The sequence below is a fragment of the Embiotoca jacksoni genome, unplaced genomic scaffold, assembly GCF_022577435.1.
Source record: "Embiotoca jacksoni isolate LCO1_2020_lvr unplaced genomic scaffold, fEmbJac1.0.p SCAF_2, whole genome shotgun sequence".
NCBI classification, from domain to species: domain Eukaryota; kingdom Metazoa; phylum Chordata; class Actinopteri; family Embiotocidae; genus Embiotoca; species Embiotoca jacksoni.
This window is the reverse complement of record NW_027185340.1, coordinates 5978635-5997500: the sequence shown is the minus strand read 5'-3', so window position 1 is coordinate 5997500 and position 18866 is coordinate 5978635. Positions and strand designations below refer to the sequence as shown.

The 18866-nt window shown below is 44.7% G+C and overlaps 1 protein-coding gene across 2 annotated transcripts in view; it reads left to right on the top strand.

Annotated features, from left to right (window-relative positions):
* LOC138201077 (cyclic AMP receptor-like protein A) overlaps positions 1–18029 on the top strand; it is a 53846-nt gene extending 35817 nt beyond the window's left edge. For both annotated transcript variants that reach the window (XM_069154204.1, XM_069154205.1), the window contains exons 12-13: positions 6469–6616; positions 17255–18029. In XM_069154204.1, coding sequence (XP_069010305.1) covers positions 6469–6616; positions 17255–17416 — 310 coding nt within the window. In that variant the 3' untranslated portion in view covers positions 17417–18029. The remainder of the gene's footprint in view (positions 1–6468; positions 6617–17254) is intronic.
* The last annotated feature ends 837 nt before the right edge of the window (positions 18030–18866 follow it).

Here is an 18866-nt window from a genome sequence, read left to right as displayed (position 1 = left end):
GGCGTGGACGAGCGTGTGCGCGCGTGTGCGTGTTTATTGTTGTTGACCATTTGCGCCTGATATTATATAAACAATATCATCCCTGTTGTGAGACGGGCTCGAGTCAGCGACACACACACACACACGCGCGCACACACACACACACACACACACACACATACACACACACACACACACACACACACACACACACACACACACACACACACATACACACACACCACACACACGCACACGCACACGCAGCAGCTCAGCGAGGCATCGCCCGCAGCCACGCTCTCCTTCCCACCGCTGCCTCCCTCATTCATCTTTCATTAGCCCGGCTCACACAGGAGAAACAGCCTACCACCCCCCCTCCCTCCCCCGCACGCCTCCACCCGTCTCTCCATCGCTTCCTTCTCCCTCTATCTTACCCCCCCCCCCCCCACCCCCACCCCGTCGCCACCCCGTCTTATCTTGGTTTCTCGCGCACGTAATCTCTTTTGTTTGTCTCACTCATGTCTTGCAATCTGTCTTTTTGGATATCTCACCTCCCCCCCCCCCCTCCCCCCCGAACCCTCCCTCCCCCCACTCCTCCTCCACCTCTTCCTTGCTGCCTGCCTCCTCTGCTTTTTAGTCGTTTTCATTCAGCCTCACTCCTTCACCTCTTTGCCCTCCTCTCTCTCCCTCCTCCATCGCTCTCGGCCCTCGTTCCCCTTCACAGCCTCACTCTTCCACGTTTTCACCTCTTTATCGTGTTCTCCTTTCCTCCTCCTCCTCCTCCTCCTCCTCCTCCCTCCCTCCCTCCCTCTTTCCTTCCTGTGCAGTGCTGTTTCTCTGACACTCATCTAGTGCCCGCCCGCCGCCGCCGCCTCCCCCCCCTCACCGCCCCCACCTTCCTGTCTCTCTTTCTCTCCCTCTCGCCTGCTCTCTTTCTTCCTTTCATTTTGCTCTCCGTCTCTCCCTCGATGGAGGGGAAAGGCTCTTCGCCTCTAATTGCGGCTGTTCCGTTGCCATGGCGCGTGTTGCTCGGCGCTGTGAGGTGCCGTGTGTGTGTGTGTGTGTGTGTGTGTGTGTGTGTGTGTGTGTGTGTGTGTGTGTGTGGCAGGCAGATGATTGCTTGCTGCCAGCTCTCGTTTCCCGGACGCCGATCGTGTTTCTTTGCGGCAGCAGGAAAAAAAAAAAAAAAATGAGACGCCAGAAATAGCCCCCCTTCACACAGACCCACTCACTCTCACCGCTGCGCTGTCAGAGAAACACACACACACATGCAGGCACACGCACACGCACGCGCACACACACACAGAAACGTGCATCCACCGCATTTCCTCTCCCTCTGACATCCTCAATGCATGTGACCTCGGTTATACTGTGTGTAGACACCTTTTCACACATGTACCGGCGGTGATGTGGGTTTTTATACATATCTGCATGTGTCCGACTTCCTCTGCGTGCGTATGCGCGCGTATGCGTGTGTGCGTTTCCTGCGTCTCTTCGGAGGTTGTGTGGGGACTCCTGATTTATTTCACCTTTAATGGGAAGTGAAATGAATGTGAGCAGCAGCTGGTCTGGTCCTCGGAGATACCGCGCTAGGCTAACCCAGAAAACAGGCAGCGTTGCTCTGAAACGGTCCTTACTCCGACAAGCGCACGGACACGCCACTCTACGCTCCACTAGCTGCACTGTTGGTTTTATTTTAAGCTCTGTTTAGACATTTAGTTGACACCCTTACCCAGAGCGACAGCAGGTAGGTACTTGTTACCGGTTCGTCTCCGACCGCCTGGCCAATCCAGCTTGTGTTTTTTTTTTTTTTTTTTCCTGTCACAACTTTTCAAAGCGTTGTTGGAAGGTAAATGGAGACAGATTAATGGCAAATAAACCTTGCAACCCCACACTGCAAAAGAGGATAAGAGAGGATTATAACCAGATTTGTGGACGAATCTCCATAATCATCTTCTGTGCTGTTCTCCTGCAGTTCTCACTGAAAGAAAAAGAAAAAAAAAAAATCTTGATTCTGTACTTGCGTAGTTTAACAAAGTTATCGTACCTGTTATTTAAAGACGCAAAATTTGGGGCTTTAATAGAAGAACTGGGACGTGAACCAAAATCCGAGTCATCGAAAATTGTGTCTTGGGTCAGTTTAGTCCTTCAGATATGCCGTCAAATGTGTAGCGTTAATTCCTTCATACACCTGATACCGCGATAACAGATCACAGCTCTGAGTTTCAGGATGTCCTAAACTCATCACTACAAGTCGGATTAAAATCCGACTTTTGTTTTCTCTCCTTTCCGATGTTTTCTGGACCTCCACTTGCGGTGCTACTCTCCATAGTGCCGGGCGGGCGCTACGCTGTGTGTATTTCCTTCCATATGCGAGGGAAAATTAGAATATGCGAATGTGGGAAAATTGCACGGTCGCACCGGTGATTGACTCCTTTCCGACAAACTGAGATGGCAAAAAGACACGGATTCCCTGAAGCTCGAGACGGCAACAAATCTGTTATCCCTCCTTTCTTGTAAGCAAAGATCAGCGTACAAGATATTCAGCTAGCAGCTTCTCAATTCTCACAAGTGCTGGCGGACACACTAGCTGCTTAAAAAGACAGAAGTTGTTGGCGTGGTGTGTGTTTCACACTGTATTGCTTGATGTTAATAAATGACACTTTTTCTGCTTGGAAGCTCTGTCAAAAACTTAAAGCTACCGCCGGTGATACTGTCGCTAATTAGTAATAAGTCACATGCGTAACTTGATAACAAGGCAGTATAACATCTATCTGTTGGCTCTCTGTAATGTCACTATACAACCAAGAGCGTACTGAGGATCTCTCAACTACCAACTACAGCAGAGTCAGACGTTTTCTTACTAGCAGATTGCATCTGGAGTCTCGTTCACCCAACTGAACTGTTATTTATGTCATATTCAGGGTTTCGTTTTCAACCGGGACCTTTGGTGTTACGATTAAGTCGATTTTGAAGAAGGAGGCGCACCAAATTTAAGAGGGGAACACCTGATATTTTAATGTGTCGGATACATTTAATCAGCGTTTAGTAGGTATGGGATGAGACTTGGTATCTGTGCATGCTCCTTTTTAAAGAACTCGGGTTTGGGATCAGGGCCAAAACAAACAACAACAAAAAACAGAAATTCTCTATTTACCGTTAGTCGGCAGGTTCTTTCTACTTTCCAGTCAATTCATTCATGACAGAAGAAGGGAGGTCCGCTTCATTTGATCTCGTGGTTTTCACAGTAATCAGAATTGTCCATGTATGTTAACACATGCAAGGAATTTGACTCCGGTTGTAGCTTCGCTCTCATAATACTTATGAGACCGATCCAGCGGTCCAAACCTGACGGAGAAAATTAGAAATGAGGGGGATTACAGTTGGACAAGAGGGTGCCAATGAAGAAGATTCAAAGCGGCTCATGTGCACACAAAATCAAGCTTAATGTAAAATTATTGCAGCTTTGATAATAAGCACCAGCAATTTAAAGATTTTTTTTTTTTTTTATTTCAAGCTTCATCATTCACTTTCTACTATTCTCTTGTAGCTCCATTATGACTTACTGTGTGGAACAACATGGGGACAACAAATCGTTGCACTTCAGTTGAATGGGTCAGCTGTAGTGGGGATTAATATGGTTCATAAAATATTGAACAAATTGAAAAATGTGATCAGTGAGCCACATGGCACTAAAATAGAGGGCACAGGATACTGCACGTCTTCATTAAATGCAGTGAAACTGGCTAAAAAGACAAACTCATCAAATCGCAGCCGCTCAGACTCGCCACCGCCCACTAGTATTCATACTATTGTAGTATTGTCAAAAGAATGAACGTTTCAAGACCGCAGCTTAAAATACTCACATTTTCTTCTGAATTTTTGCCTTTGTCTCATAAAACATACAAAATTGTGCATTAACTTTTCAGTTGGTCGTTTCCGAGAAATATTAAGAACCCATTTTGTGGAAATTTAAACCTGCAAGTTGCTCTTTAAAAGTGTATTTCCTATACATTTTTTTTTTTGCAAGTGTTGCTACTTGCCCCTTCCTGGCAGCCAGGGGATTTTTTTTTTTTTTTCCTACATTGTGCTTAAATCTGTTCAAATTGATTTATCCATTGGCTTTTCAGTACTTAAACCATCTGTCATCGAAGGAAACGCTCCAACAGGATAACCCTACCAACATATTTGATGCCTTTCCTAATGCCAACAAACCCACAGGATTTATCCTGAAGTCGTACCTGTTCAGCCAAAGACTCAAGTGTTGTCCAAAAAAAAATGTATTTAAAGTTTATTCTGGCTTCTGATTCTCAAATCAGGTCTTCAGGAGAGACTGTTCGCACAGATCTGCAGGGGGGTTCCTATGGTAACAATGCACGCGCAGCTACGCCGGTGATGCGGCCAGCCCGTGCCAGCAGACGATTTAATTTCCGCGTTTGTCCGTGGAGCGTCGCTGTTGCGTGTCCTCCACAGTCCTCTCTGCTCGCGGCAGCATAGATCTCTGTCTCCGAAAATGACGTCGTCACCGTGTGCGTTCGCGACGCCAAAAAAATCCGATCTGAGCCGGGAGTGTTCGGACTGAGACGCACCGTCACATTTTAAACCGTCTCCAAATGTGGTTCGTATCCACGATTGCACACACAAAAAAAAAAACAAAAAAAAAAAATCAAATTTTATCTTTTTTTTTTTTTTTTTTTTTTTTTTTTTAGCAGTCCAGACTTTCAAAAATCAATCCGGATATTACAAAAACTAGATTGAGGCTGGAAGTCAGATTAAAGGCTTTGAGTCAGGCCCACAATGTCCTGTTCTTATAATATCAATCTGGAGCTGGAAATAGTTTCCAATATACCCGTAAATGTTTTACTCCTGTTTGCATTGTTAAAAACTGTATTGCCCCATTGTTGTAGGTAATTAAGGACTTTTAGACAAAACAGCTGTTGTCTTTTTTTGTTGTTGTTGTTGTTCAAGATAATAGAATTGATTTTTTTTTTAAATTTTTTTTTTTTTTCTTGGTCTGCTGGACCAGACGATAATGACTTGGCGTCACAACAAATTATAAAAACGATTTGGTTCGGCACCAGAGGAAAGTTTTGTGTATGTGCCTTATTTCCAGCAGCTTCACTAATGTCACTTTTAAACACCTGGACTTGTTTGTACATGTTCAAGGTGTTGAGTCCAGCGACGTCAACGGTTAGAAACAAAGCAGTCACGCTGTTGGCGAGAGATTTCACCAAAATTATTATCGTCGCAGCTGACTGGAAACCGTTCTCCTCCCCTGACTGTGTGGCGATGAGTGACTGTGGAGTCTCGCGTAACGGCTGGTGACCACAACACAACAGCGGCTCTTTCTCTCACATGGTTGGTTTTTGTATCTTCCTCCCCGGTGGGACACCGACAGCTGGGGGATGACTTTTCGGGACCCAGAGGTCAACCACCGTGGCCACTTACCTCGCAGGAACACAACACGTGCAGAAAATGCCACGAGCCGCATGCGGTTTGGTTCTCTCGCTAATAGATCAATAAAAGACATTAGTGGCGGGCTAACCCAGCGAGCAGCGCTAATACAGGGTTAATCCAGGGTTAATGGCTGAGCACCATCATTCTCAGAGGCAGCCATTAGTTCTAGGCTGCACCGTGCAATATCAGGGTCTTCATACCGCAGGTTCCCGGCGCAGGGAGGGGAAATTGAAAAGAAAGGAAGGGGAGGATCGCCCTCCATGAGTCGAGATAGAAATGAGATATCCAGATAGATGAAACTGAATGCAAAGAACTGGGAGAGATATCTGGGGTTGGGGGAGGGAGAGGAAGGAGGGCGGGAGGGGGTGGGAGGTGGGCAAGCAGCGAGTTGGAAACGTGAGCGGAATGAAAAAGAAGGACGAGATGGGACGGTAAAAAAAAATCGTGGTTCGGAGAGGCAGGAAACTGAGATGAGAGAAAGGGGTGAGAAGGAGAGGAAGGGAGTTGAGCGCTACACATCTCCCTGTCCTTGTAAAGTGCTGCGTGCTGTCGGAGCGGCAGCCAAGAATGTGTCAGCCCAGCCGTCTCACGCTGCCTAATGGGCTCTTAAACGCTGATATAAAGCTCACTCGCTCTTTCACCCTCCCCTTTTCCTCTCTCTCTCTCTCTCTCTCTCTCTCCCCCCTTCTCCCCCCCCCTCCTCTTTTCCCTGCCTCTGCCACTCGCTCTCATTACCTCTCGTTCTCACCCTGTCCCTCACTCTGTCACTCACTTGTCCTCTGCCTCTCTCTCACTCTCCTTCCGTTGCTCTATCAACCTCTTGCGCTCCATCCTTCCCGTTTCTCCTGTTGCTGTCTTCCTTCCCCCGTCTGACTTCTCCTTCAATTACTCCATCCTCCCCTCTGAAGCTCTCTTGCAGGTTGTCTCCTTATTTACAACTTTTTTTTTCTTCTTTTTTTAAATATATGTATATATATATATAGATAAACTCAACTCTTCTCTGTCTCTCTATTTCGTTTTCTCCTCCAACAGGCTCCACAATGCCGTCTACCGTCAAGGTCCATCCTTCTCGCTCACCCTGCTGCACGTGTTGTCGGCACCGCTTCACGGCTTGGCCAACGCCTTCGTCTTTGGCCTGGACAGGGATTGGTGGAGCCTACTGAGCCCAACCGGCATGCAGGTACAGAAAACGCACACACACACATCAATAGCACCCGTTACAATACCCGTCATTATACGAATCCAAGAGGCTATTTTTCCATGATTGTTATGGTTTAGAACATCGCCAAGTCATTTCTCCATTCAAGTCATGACTGCCATTGACCTGACTTGTTTCACTTTACATGCTGGGGGAAACTGGCCTCCTGCAACCGGTCGACTGTAGACTTGAACTGGTCAACATTTGGATGATTTCTCCCTCTTTTACGTTACCAACCAGAGTATGTTTAACTCTTTCATTACTGAAAGACAACTTTCTGTTTCTTTGCTGCTGCCGCCGCTGTTTGTATCTCCGGTCACTTGGCTGAAGCCACACCTGTGCCAGTAGTCGGTAGTGTGAAGAAATCTGTTCAAGATGTAAATACGACACCGGTTTCACTCGCATATGGATGTTTGCGTGCACAAACACTAAAACCGGACCCATAAAAAAACCTGATCATAACCAGGATACTCGTGTCTCAATCACAATCCAACGCGTGCATGTTTAAGCAGGTTTTTATTTTGACCACATGAACCATCTTATTTAATTTACCTCATGCAAAATACATCTAGGGCTGATGGGAAAATTGTTATAAACATATAAAAAGTATTTGAAAAATGATCCACCTTTTAATGGAGCGTGCTCGATGAAAAGTCAAGGGACAATTCATGCTCAGGTCGACATGAATGTCTGCACTAAATTTGATGCGTCCATTCAACTGTTGTCAAGATTATTTTTGTCATAACCAAACCTCAGCTTCCTGATGGCATTGAGTGGAGAAAAAAAAGAAAAAAAAAAAAAAAAAGATCACTGGAGTCATTCAAATTAATTGTGTGTGAAACCATGCTTTTCTTTAACAAAGTTTGTTGAGTAGATGTTTCGGTCAGCGGTGAACGAACACACCAACCGACGCCGTCATTCCTAAAGTGTCTTCAGTTAAACAGCGATTACTTCCAACAGATATATGCAGTCAGCAATGTCACATGTTCTGCGACTGAAAAGAGCTTTATGAACCTCTGAATGCCATCTCTCCTCTGCGGTGTACATTTTCTTTCTCCTTTCAGGGTCACTGGTAGCGGAAGCCCACCCCAGCATACTTTGGGTGAAAAGCTTAAGACTGAATGGCTGAAATATTTGTTACTTGCGTGCTTAAAACAACTCTAAACTATTTAAAAAAAAAAAAAAAAAAAAAAAAAAATTATCATGCCTGTGTGAAGGAGGTTGCAGGTTGTAGGTTGTCAGCTGAACTAGAAGCGTATTTGGAGACAAATATTTTAAAAGGATTTGCAAAGCTGTTTAAAAAAAAAAAAAAAAATTCTAGCACATTAACACGACTAATATTGACGATTCTGTGCTTTAGGTTCTATATGGTTTTATAAAGTAGGCTGGTGTAATCAGGTGGTCAGGTGCTGAGAAGCAATGCTGTATATTGTGAGGAGACTGGCAAACCCACCGTTTACAACCAGACCAGTTCACAAAATCCCCCATGTGTCCTTGGTTGGATCATTTCCTGCTCGGCTTATTGCTGACCCTTTTGTGTCCTTTCCATTTAATGTGATTGAACCTTTTGTATCCTTATCAAAGAACTTCTACATTGAATTGGTCTCGGATCACACTTGTGGACCTATAATGAAGAGGGCTGTAAAAGCCAAATTTTTCTAGTAATGAGCAAATTCTAGTCCAATATTTACTCTCTTTAGCTAAGACTTGGTCTGCCAGCCCTGCAAAAAAAATAATCTGGTCTGTGTTTGACTTGCTAAATGTCCTGCACTAATGTATGTTTTCAACAGTTCTGTGCTGTTTTTGTGGCAGAAGTTAACTTGTTCAGTAAACTTGTTTCTAGGTTCTGTGCTGGGAGCCGTTGACAACAGTGCAGGTAGATGCAGCTGCTTGGTACGATTGTTTTTGTCCGTCAGGATAATGAAAACGATCAGTTTTTTTTAATGACAGAACGCAAAGTGTTGATTCCCATATGTACATGGGTCCAGTTTCCTGACGCTGGCAGCTTTATCTATAAAACTTAAGACTATCCATTAACTCAGACATGCATTAGCTGGGCGACCGTTTAACAAAGACTGGCAGAATATCTTTTGACATTTATCTTAATAGTTGATTTCTTGCTTAAATAAATGTGAAACGTCTACCCATTTATTGAATATTGCTTTATTTTGATATATACAACATCAAACAGGCATCATTGGTTGCAGTGCTAAAAAAAAAAAATGGCTCATCCATTTTTATATCACGATCACTATTTAAGAGGATTTAGAGTTACAATCGGAAGGATCTCCATTTTGTTCTGTTTGTTGGCGACAATGACGTAATTGCAGCTGATTTCTTGGACTTCACTTCTCGGAGATCCAGACAGTGTCGCCTGTGTGACGTCAGTCAGTTGGCATTTGATGGTCGAGTCGGAGATGGAGCTCGTCCCGTGAGCTCCAACTACCCGTGTGTTGGAACAACGACTGCATGGTGATGGAAAACTGTGAGCCGCTTTTGATTTTTGCCCGAGAATATTACCACAGACGCACAGCTTGTTCAGTTCATAATACTGCAAATACAAAGGGGCTTTCACAGGCTCAGTCCCCATCGTGTTACCTCACTCAGTGATGGTAACTCAACATTTGATTGAATAGAAATCTCTGAGATCATTACTTTAACCAACCCTTGTGAGTTTAGGTTAACTAGTGTGTTCATTCTACGTCAACTTTTTTTTTTTAGCCCTCCTCAGAGAAATAACCGCTTCAGAGTTCGTAGTAAGACTATTTAACTACACACTGACTGATACTATCTCTCACAGCTGTTCGCACGTCACTTATACAGAGAATCACTGTTGTCTGATACCAAATTCTCCTCTTTTTTTTTTTTTTTTTCAAAGAATAAAATTAAGAATGAGACTTTTTTTTCCTTTTTTTTTCGCTCTCCAGACTCCAGACAAGATTATCAGAAAGATGATATTTTTTCATATTTGGACCACAAACCTGTTTGTATTTCACTAAACGCCGCAATTTATATACTGTAGTTCTCCAACGATTTGTCTCAATCTGCAAACATTGACTGTATCTGCAGATTTGAGCCAGAGCTGATATTGAGCCATGATCAAAAAAAAAAAAAGTAAAATAAATAATTCTCTCTGGACTTAGTTCACGGTGTACACAGACGCACACATATTGTCACCCACTCGGTACCAGCAGCCGTGCTGATGGCGGGTCATGAGCGCTATGTGGAAGAGTGGAATGTGCGGTGTGACCTTCAACCCAAATGTCAATGTTGCGCTGTGGTGAGTGGGGAGAGAGAGAGAGAGAGAGACAGAGAGACAGAGGAGTGAAATGGAATCTCAATGTGTTCGTAAATCACAGAGAAAATGCTGTTTGTGTGTGTCGGAGAGGGAAAAGAGAGAGAAGGTGAGAAGGAAGACGACAGAGCGAGAGAGAGAGAGAGAGAGAGAGAGAGAGACAGGCGGCGTGTGTGTTCGTGCGCTATCGTGACTAACAGCCGGTTGTTATTCATCTTGGCATGCGGCTCCCAGCAGCCCCCACACATCAGGTGTGAGATTGGCGGGGGAGAGAGGAGGGGTGGGGTGCGGGGTGGGGTGGGGTGGGGTGGGGGGGAGAGGAGGGGTGAGGGAGAGGAGGAGGGTGGCGATGGTGGGGTGGTGGGTTTTAACAGCGTGAAAACATTCCTCTCTCAAAGCGACGAATCTGTGCTTCCCTCTACCAGACACCCTCCCTCCCCCTCCCCCTCTCCCTCTCCACCTCCTCCTCCTCCTCTCCCCGCCCCGCCCCCTCCCCAGCCCTCCTAGCCCCGACTCGCTCGTGCTCACTCGCTGCTTCTCTCCCTTTATGTCTCCGCTGCTGTTTGCCTGCGGTGCATTTGCATGATTTAAAAGATAGGCTCTTTTTTTTTTTTTCTTCTTTTTTTTTTTTAAGCTGTCTTCAGTCACTACTCACATGCCACATGCACTTTAAAAGAGTTGTTGGTGGCTGCAATCGTCCCTCATCTCCATACTGGACTCGAAGGGATCCGGTCCTCTCTTTTCTTCATATGGGGAAGAGAATCAATTTACGCAGGAATCGGGATCATTTTCCTCTATGATCCTTGATTGATTCACAGTTAAATAAAAATTTAACGTTGCGTTGTTAACATGACAGTTTTGTGATTACATCATTTTTTTATTTTTTTTAAATTTTTGGAACGGTCACAAAGCCATTCTTTAGTCAAGACAATCATTTGGGTGCATTTTGGGTTTTGTTTTAGTCCGTCTCATTTCTGCACCTGTTGCTTGGGTCCAGATTTGTTAATAGCTGCCCACATCTCCGATATGTTCAGTGATTCAAACTGGTCTGTTTATTATTTTATACGAACTGGATACTGAAGCCCAAGATTTTTAATTAACCAAATTTACACAATATGGTGCGCTTTAACGTCAGGAATTGGCACGAATGTGACGTGGGTCAGGACTGAGGTCCGTAAGCATTACGGAAAACAATCAGTCACCTAAGTAGAGTCTAATGTAATGTATGCAATGTTTACTACTAATTTATTTGTTGACAATGTGACAACTGGGTCGAGTTGGCAGAAATCCTCAGCGGTGGCACCATAACCGAGATCTCTCAAAATATCCGTTGTCTCTATTAGTCTGTTTTTCATGGCTGAGAAAACCTTGAAAGCGGCATCTTCCTACATACCTAGTTACCTAGCTACATTCATAAAAAGTAGAAATATAAAAGTTGACGCATGAATGACATTGTCGTGACTCTAAGGGTATTTGAGAGATGACTCAAAATCACAAATGTCCTTTTTTTTCTTTTTTTTTTTACCTTGTGAAAAATGTCAGAAAACCATAAAACCAGCTGTTGCAGCTTCCGTGTCAACTAAAGTGACATCAGGACGGAAATGTCACTAAATTAAATGGCATTTCAGTCTGATTATTCAGCTGTGGGCCTGGCTTTGTGGATAACAGTGGGATTCCACTGTTTCCAAAGACACAAGACCAGAGGGGGAGCTTTCTGAATCTAGCACGTCTATAAATCGGCTTAATAAAAACAACCATCAGTAAAAACATGGTCGGAAAAATAACCGCCAAATTATTATTTATTTTCAGGCACAAGACGGTAACATGTTTCCAAATTGTAGCTGTTAAGTTTTTCAAGTAAAAAGTGCTGCATTCTCCCACACACTTTCTCTCCATTTTTTTATTATTTTTTTTTGTTCCTTCAGGCAACGACCTTTTAAATCAGTGGGCTTAATTTAGAGTTATGTTTTATACTGCGTTTCAGGGGACTACAAACTTGATTGAATGGTTTGGCGCATTGGTGTACTGGAATAAGATCCTGAAAATAAAGCCCTTTATAGATGTTTATTGAATAGAGATTCAGATCATGAAAATCGACCCCTGTGATCGTCTCAAAAAGCAGCAAACTTTGATCTCTCCTGCAGGCAAAATATACTGGCTTTCCTCTTTTCGCATCAAGCCAGCAATTGCACATCTACCGTTTGTTTTTGTGTCCAACCCTGTGGCGGAATAACCTGGCGTACCCAGACCCCAAATTCGCTGTGTAAATATATGGGTCTGGATACACTCCATAGGGAATCGTTCAGTCGTTCAGTCCAGCTGGGTGTTGACCTCGGGTTAATTTGAAACTATTTGAGCACCCTTTAACCAATCAGCATGCGCCGAAACTGGCCGACGCTGCCACCGCAGCAACGACCAAGGCCCTTTGCACCAAAGCGTTTTTCCCTGAGTGCAGCATATTTTTAAGAATTGTTTAAATGGGAGCACAGCACTGGGCACTGAACCTTCAGCATTTTTTTCCGGTCATAGAGAGTTGAAAAATGTTTAACACACAGGGAAAAAAAAACACTTTGACCTCAAGCATCAACACACTTAACCCTTTGTGTGCCCGTCAGAGTGGCTGAGCAAACGCTTATACGAACAGCGTATCCAGACTATGATCACATCGGAAAACCAAAGCTGTGAGAATAGTTTGGCGGAGCCAGGCTGGTGCTGAACACCTTAATCTGAGCCAGATGAGCCGAAGCGCATCCAACACGCATCCAACCCATACGACCATATATGTTGGTTGTTCTTCCCCTAAAAACTAAATTAACACCCTTGCTTGGGTTTAGGCATTAAAAAAAAAAAACAATAAAAAAACACTTAGTCTGGGTTAGGGAAAGATAATTGAAGTATTAAAAACATAAAAAAAAAATGATGACCCAATCCATGTTGTGCACTACTACTTCCTTAAAGTGATGCAACCTTCATCGTCATGGCAACAGTAATCGCAGTTTAAAAAAATAAACTGTCCCAAATCGTATTTTGAAATGGGAATCGAACAACTGTCTCCTGCATCGAGATTTTCAGTGTTCGTCGTCATGGAAACAGTAAACATGGTTTTAAAAACCTGTCCAATTCATGTGTGGAAATTGGAAGGGAACGACTGTCTCCTGCATCCAGCGTTATGCAATGTTCGACATCATGGAAACGGGAAACGGTTTTTAAAAAAAAACAACTGTCCTGGTGGTTGGAAGTGGGAAAAGACAGCGGTCTTCTGCTCCCAAAGTTATGCAATTTCCGTTGTCCTGGAAACAGTAAATGTGGTTTAAAAAATAAAAACTGTCCCGACTAATGATCGGAAGGGGGAAGCAAACAGTGGTCTCCTGCATCCAGCATTATGCAGTGTTCATCGTCGTCATGGCAACAGTAAACGTGGTTTTAAAAGCTTGTCCTGACCAGTGTTTGGGGAAACGGAAAGCCAACTCTGGTCTCCTTCATCCACGCCCACTCTTGAATCGACCCATCCAGCCAGCCCATCTCATCTCCCCCTTTCCTGGACGTCATCTGAACCCGTGTCACTTCTCCAGACCACTAAATTACGACCACTAGAGGTCGCTTAGCTTTAAAACGTAACCGTGGGTCTGTAATCAGCCGCTTGCTCAAAAGACTTACGGGGTTGTTGTTTGGAGTTGAACGTTCGCCTCCGGAGGAATCATTCCCGTCAGAGCTGGGACGAGTCCTGCTGCGAGAGCGGCGTCGGTACGATATCCGAGTGGGCGGCCGAAACGCCAGTCAGACTGCCTGTCCTCCGTCGCTGGCGTTTCCAGTGCTGCCATCCTCAACTTTTTGGCAGTGAAACCAAATCCTCTTTGACATTTATTTATAAGCTCACGTTACATTTGGGCGGATAACCGATGTCAGCTTGCAAATTTAGCAGCACGTCCATTGAACTTTTGACTCGTGCCGAGTGACGCGGTGGACGTCCCGGAAATCACGCTCTATTGTTCGATACTCTTGATTACATCATATTTCTATTGTGCTATTTTTAAAAACTAAAAAGATTTTGGAAAACGACATAACCTTGTCGTGCAGATAAATAGCCATATTTTTTTTTTTTTTTTTTTTTTGACAACCCCCTGAAAATCTAAAAGAAAATCAGTATTTTAGGTCCCATGTGTCAATTAGGTGGTCGGAGGCTCCCGATATTTCACAACCCGCACATAAACACATCGTTTTGATTTCTTTAGTTGTTCTAATTTTCCTTTGTTGCATGTGAAACATGTTGCCGTCTCTCCGGCGGGCATCTCTCGCGCTTTCTAGCGCTCTTGTTTTTTGGTCTTTCTTTCCACAGCACTGTGACTCTTCTCGTCCTCCCTCTCTCTTCCTATCTCTTTCTCTTTGTGCTCTGCGTGTCTCTTCCCCAGTCTCCTCTGTTCTCGGCACCCTGTTACAGCATCTCTGGCATTTATCTCTCTTACATTATTTTTGCCTCTCTCCTTTTGTGTAGCCTCTCCCTCCCACCTGTGTTGCCCACTCTACGTCTCGCTCCCTCGCTCCCTCGCTCCCTCGCTCCCTTGCTCCCTCCCTGATATTGATCTGCATTCTAGCCATACAGCTGAACCGCCTGTGGCTCTGCAAGGAGATCGCATCTCACGCAGGAAAAGAAGCTGCTCTGAATCCATATATGTTTCAGTATCCCTGCGATCTTGACAAAGAGCAAGCTTAATTAAAAACATTTTAAAAAAAATTAAAAAATTCACGGGTGGAAACAACGTGCAGCCGCCTGAGCTGTTTTTCAGGTCGTTTTTGTATTTTGGCCAGTAATCATCAAAGCTGTGCATCACAGCTGTCACGTATTAAGAAGAGGGGCGGACGTCGCCTTGTTAGTCTGCTGCGTCTCAGCTGGTTGAACCTCTGTTCATTCCCTTTCTCTCTGCCATCACTTACACTGCGTTTTGTATTGCATCCTCTTCCGGCAGGGCTGCCAGCATGTGTAATGAAAAAGATCCCAAATGCAGCAGCACATCTGTGGTCCAACCAACCAGAGACGGCTCGTGTCATTCCACTTTCCATTACTCTCCTCTGGCTTCCTGTTTAAGTTCAAGTCACTAATGCTTGTCTACAGAGTACCGACTACCCACCCACCTGAATGCTCTCATTCAGCTGCATGAGAGTTCTTTTTCACACAATCTGCAAATTAAGGAACGACTGGTCCTATTTTCACTGTGAGCTTTTAAACCTCCTCTCCTGTGTGGTCCTGTGGTGTTGGAACAAGTTCCCAAACTTCACTGGTCATCGAAATCCCTTCAGGAGCGATGTCAGCTTGGATTGCACTTTTACATCGCTTTGGAAAAACGAATCTGCAAAATTTGTAAATATAAATGTAAAACAGCCAAATTCATGATTCAGAAACTTTAAATTCCTAAAGTAGTAATATTCGATATTTCATACAAAATGTTTGTTGATCATGAATTCGAACCGTTAACTTGGTCGTGTGTATCGATCAGATCGGTTTCAGAATTGCCGAGTTGTCTGACAGAACCCATATTGATGCATTAATGATATCTACACTGTGTGATTGGTTATTTTTTTCATACGGAACAGGTGTGTCCACCCTAAGCGGGCATTTGGATCAAAAATACGCTGCCTTAAAACGGGAGCGGATTTTTAGAGAAGCAATTAAATACAATCAAGGAAAGGACATTTTATTGAACAGATCTGAGAGTCTCGGGATTCATCGCATGTCAACGCGCTGCACAGTTGTGTCTAATTACAATCACGCTGGATTTTACAACTCTACAAAGTTCTCACAAGGGCAATTACTTGATTTTCAAACGGTTCCAGCTTTCACTTTCCAGAGAAACTAACACGAAGTTCTACCAGCGTTTTTGCTCGACCTGCTACGGTCGGGTCGGCTCGGTGCGAAGAAGTCAACCGGTGGTTTCAAACGCCGACGGTGGTGATGCGGGCTCCACGGAGCAAAACAAAAAGTTGTGACAACGCGAGCAAATAACAAGGCCTAAACAACAACAAAAAATCTGCAGCGGTTATTTACCGACGTGGCGTTGAACTCGCCTCCCCTCTGGGGGAAGGTATCTGTTGTTTACAGCTTGATGACGTGCTAAATGCTTGATTGGCTGATTGGCTAAAGGCTGATTGGCTAAAGGCTGATTGGCTAAAGGCTGATTGGCTGAAGGCTGATTGGCTAAAGGCAGCTACAATAGTTTCAGAATTAAGCGAAGGTCCCTTTAGGATGCATCAACTAGAAACAAAGTAACCAGCTCGCTGGTCAAGCAAAGATACTATTTGCAAATCGCTCTGAGCTGTTGGACTTTTTCATTGACTCTTCGTGTTTTGCTGTTGACGATCTGCCAGCTTCACCTGCGGAGTTTGACTGCAGCTCATCTTCATTTTTTTTTTTGGTTTCTAAAGAGTTACGAACTCTTTTGACGGCCACGCTGTCCTCTGCCCGTTTCCCCTGTTCGCGCCGGGGCGTCAGATCTCACAGAGCGTTCGCTTCCGAAGCCGCGAGCCCGGTAGCAACGGTTTCTTCTGCTCTTTCTGTTCTTTAAAGTTACAACTTCTAGGCACATTACTGCCACGCTCTGACGGGAGTGATGCTCTACAACCAGGCACCAGTGAAAACGGGAAATAAGGAAGAACTATAGTCACATATACTCATTTATTTTTTATATTTTAATGACTATTTGAATATTTAAAAAGGCGTGTCCCCATCCCTGCTCTCTATTGCTTGTTATAGGTCTGAACCTTCAGCACGTAATTCACCTACTGAGCTTTAATTGGACACTTATTTCCTCCTGTTTCCAATATACAAGCGCACGACAAAGTGTGCCGCACATTTTTCTTCTTCAAGTCCCAGTTGCTCATTGAAGTTATATCATATTCCTCTGTGTTGGTCAGCGTTTCCTCCACATTCTTTGAAGTACTGTACTTTTATGTAAGTGGAAAGCGAAAACAACTGGCTTCAGTTTCCAGAGGAAATCAAAACAAGCATCGACGAGAGATCGTCTCGCCTACGTCACGGAGGAACGTTCGCATAACGTTGGCGGTTGCTCAACCTTTTCTTGATAATATTTTTATTTAATTTTATTTTTTTCGTGAAGGTGAAGTTCAACAAACGGCCGGCATTTTCAGAACGATCAACCTAAGGAATCGGGTTTTTCTTCTTTTTTTTTAAGCGTGTAAAACACCAGCACGAGTGTATAAATGGGACGGTCAGAATGTAGCGGGAAAAGATACCTTTCAAGCTGAACATACTTTTCACACCGGCGCAGACAGAGTGTACTAATCCCAAACTACGTTGTGTGTCCTCTTTCTAGCTGGCTCTGCAGTCACGACTCTGTGACAGAACTCGAATCGGAGAGTACTACCCCGGGGCGGTGCGCTACACGCAGGCTGACCTGGTCGACCTCAGCGATGACGACGACACCAACGTGCTCTTCTACTCCCCCGACATGACCCTGAAAGACCGAGGGCCCTGAGAGAGCGGGCGGGAGATAGGGAGGCAGACAAAAAGCGATGAAGGGAAGGAGCACGAAGGAGGGTCACAGCCAGGGAGGAACGCAGCGGATTAGAAAGTGAGAAGCAGGAAAAAGGAGGTAGGGAAGGGAAGATTGGGGGGACAGTCAGGCAGATAGAAGCCGGAGATGAGCTGTCAGGTTCCATTATTAATCCCCATCCTTTACTATTTAATATCCTAAAGACGCACACACCACACATACTGAGCAGAGCTGCAGCTCCCTGCAATACTAGCGTCGGAGGGAAGCAGGGATGGGAGCGCTCTAAAGGCATCTGCTGCATCCCAAAGGTCTCGAAACGATTTCGCTCTCCGGCAGAAAAATAAGTTTGAAAAAAAAACGAGAAAAAAAAAAACAACAACAACAACATAAAGGACTGCTGAAAGGCAATCATAACAAGGTGTTCCTTTAGCATTCGGAGCAATTTACCTTTTCACTTCTCTGCAGGGGATGAGTTCAAAAGCAGGTCTTTAAAAAGCACCCCGTGTGTCAGATGTGAGAGCGTCTTGCTCTACCCTGAGATTGATCCCAATATTGAACAATTCTCTTGCCAATAGGGGGGGTGGAGGGTGGCGGGGAGGGGGGGGGTGTATCGTAGAAATACACAAGGTGTTTTTTAAAAAAAAAAACAGTCGAGACAACTCAGCGGGGCACACGAGTCCCAAAGCACCAGCGTCTCCTTCCTCAGACAGTATTTGCTTTCTGGCTGTGTCTTTGCGTATGACGTTACTGTTGTTGCAATTTCCGCAAAAATATTCCTTTAAAAAGGTTGTTTTCTATTTTTTTTTTTTTTTATTTAATTTTCTTTTTTTTTTTTTTACAAAAGGTTGCGCTTGTTTGTATTTATAACAGATCAATGAACTGTATATATTTAAGTTGTACACTCTATTTTTCTACGTGCCTCGGACCGGAAAGTGAAGGAAAATATTTCTCGACGGTCCAAAACCCGCCGCTCCGGCGTGACAGTCGAGCAAAGCCTCGTTCAGCTCACATTTCCTCACGAGCGAGTTCAAAGGAAAAGATGTTATTAGTCAAACGAACACCGGCACAGATGCATCCACACGCACACGCGCCTGTCAGAACAGGTCGGAGGAGATGACGCACGCTGCACCCACGGCGTAGCGACGGCCTCTGATGGTTCATCATGTGACGGCCTCTTGTCGGTGGCGCTGAGGGGACGTAGCTGAGATGTGCGAGTGGCAGGATAATGGAGTCATTTTGTATTCAACCACAGCCCATCGGGCTTTTCCAATTTCTCCGTGGTTTCAATCGGTGTCGGCGCAGTCAGCCGCCGCCGCCGCCGCCGCCGCCTCTCACGAGTTGAACTAATGAACCGACACTCGACCCCTCTCTCCCTTCGGCGTGTCAACTTTTCTTCTGGGCGTCGGTGACACCAGCGTGCGACCTTGAGTTT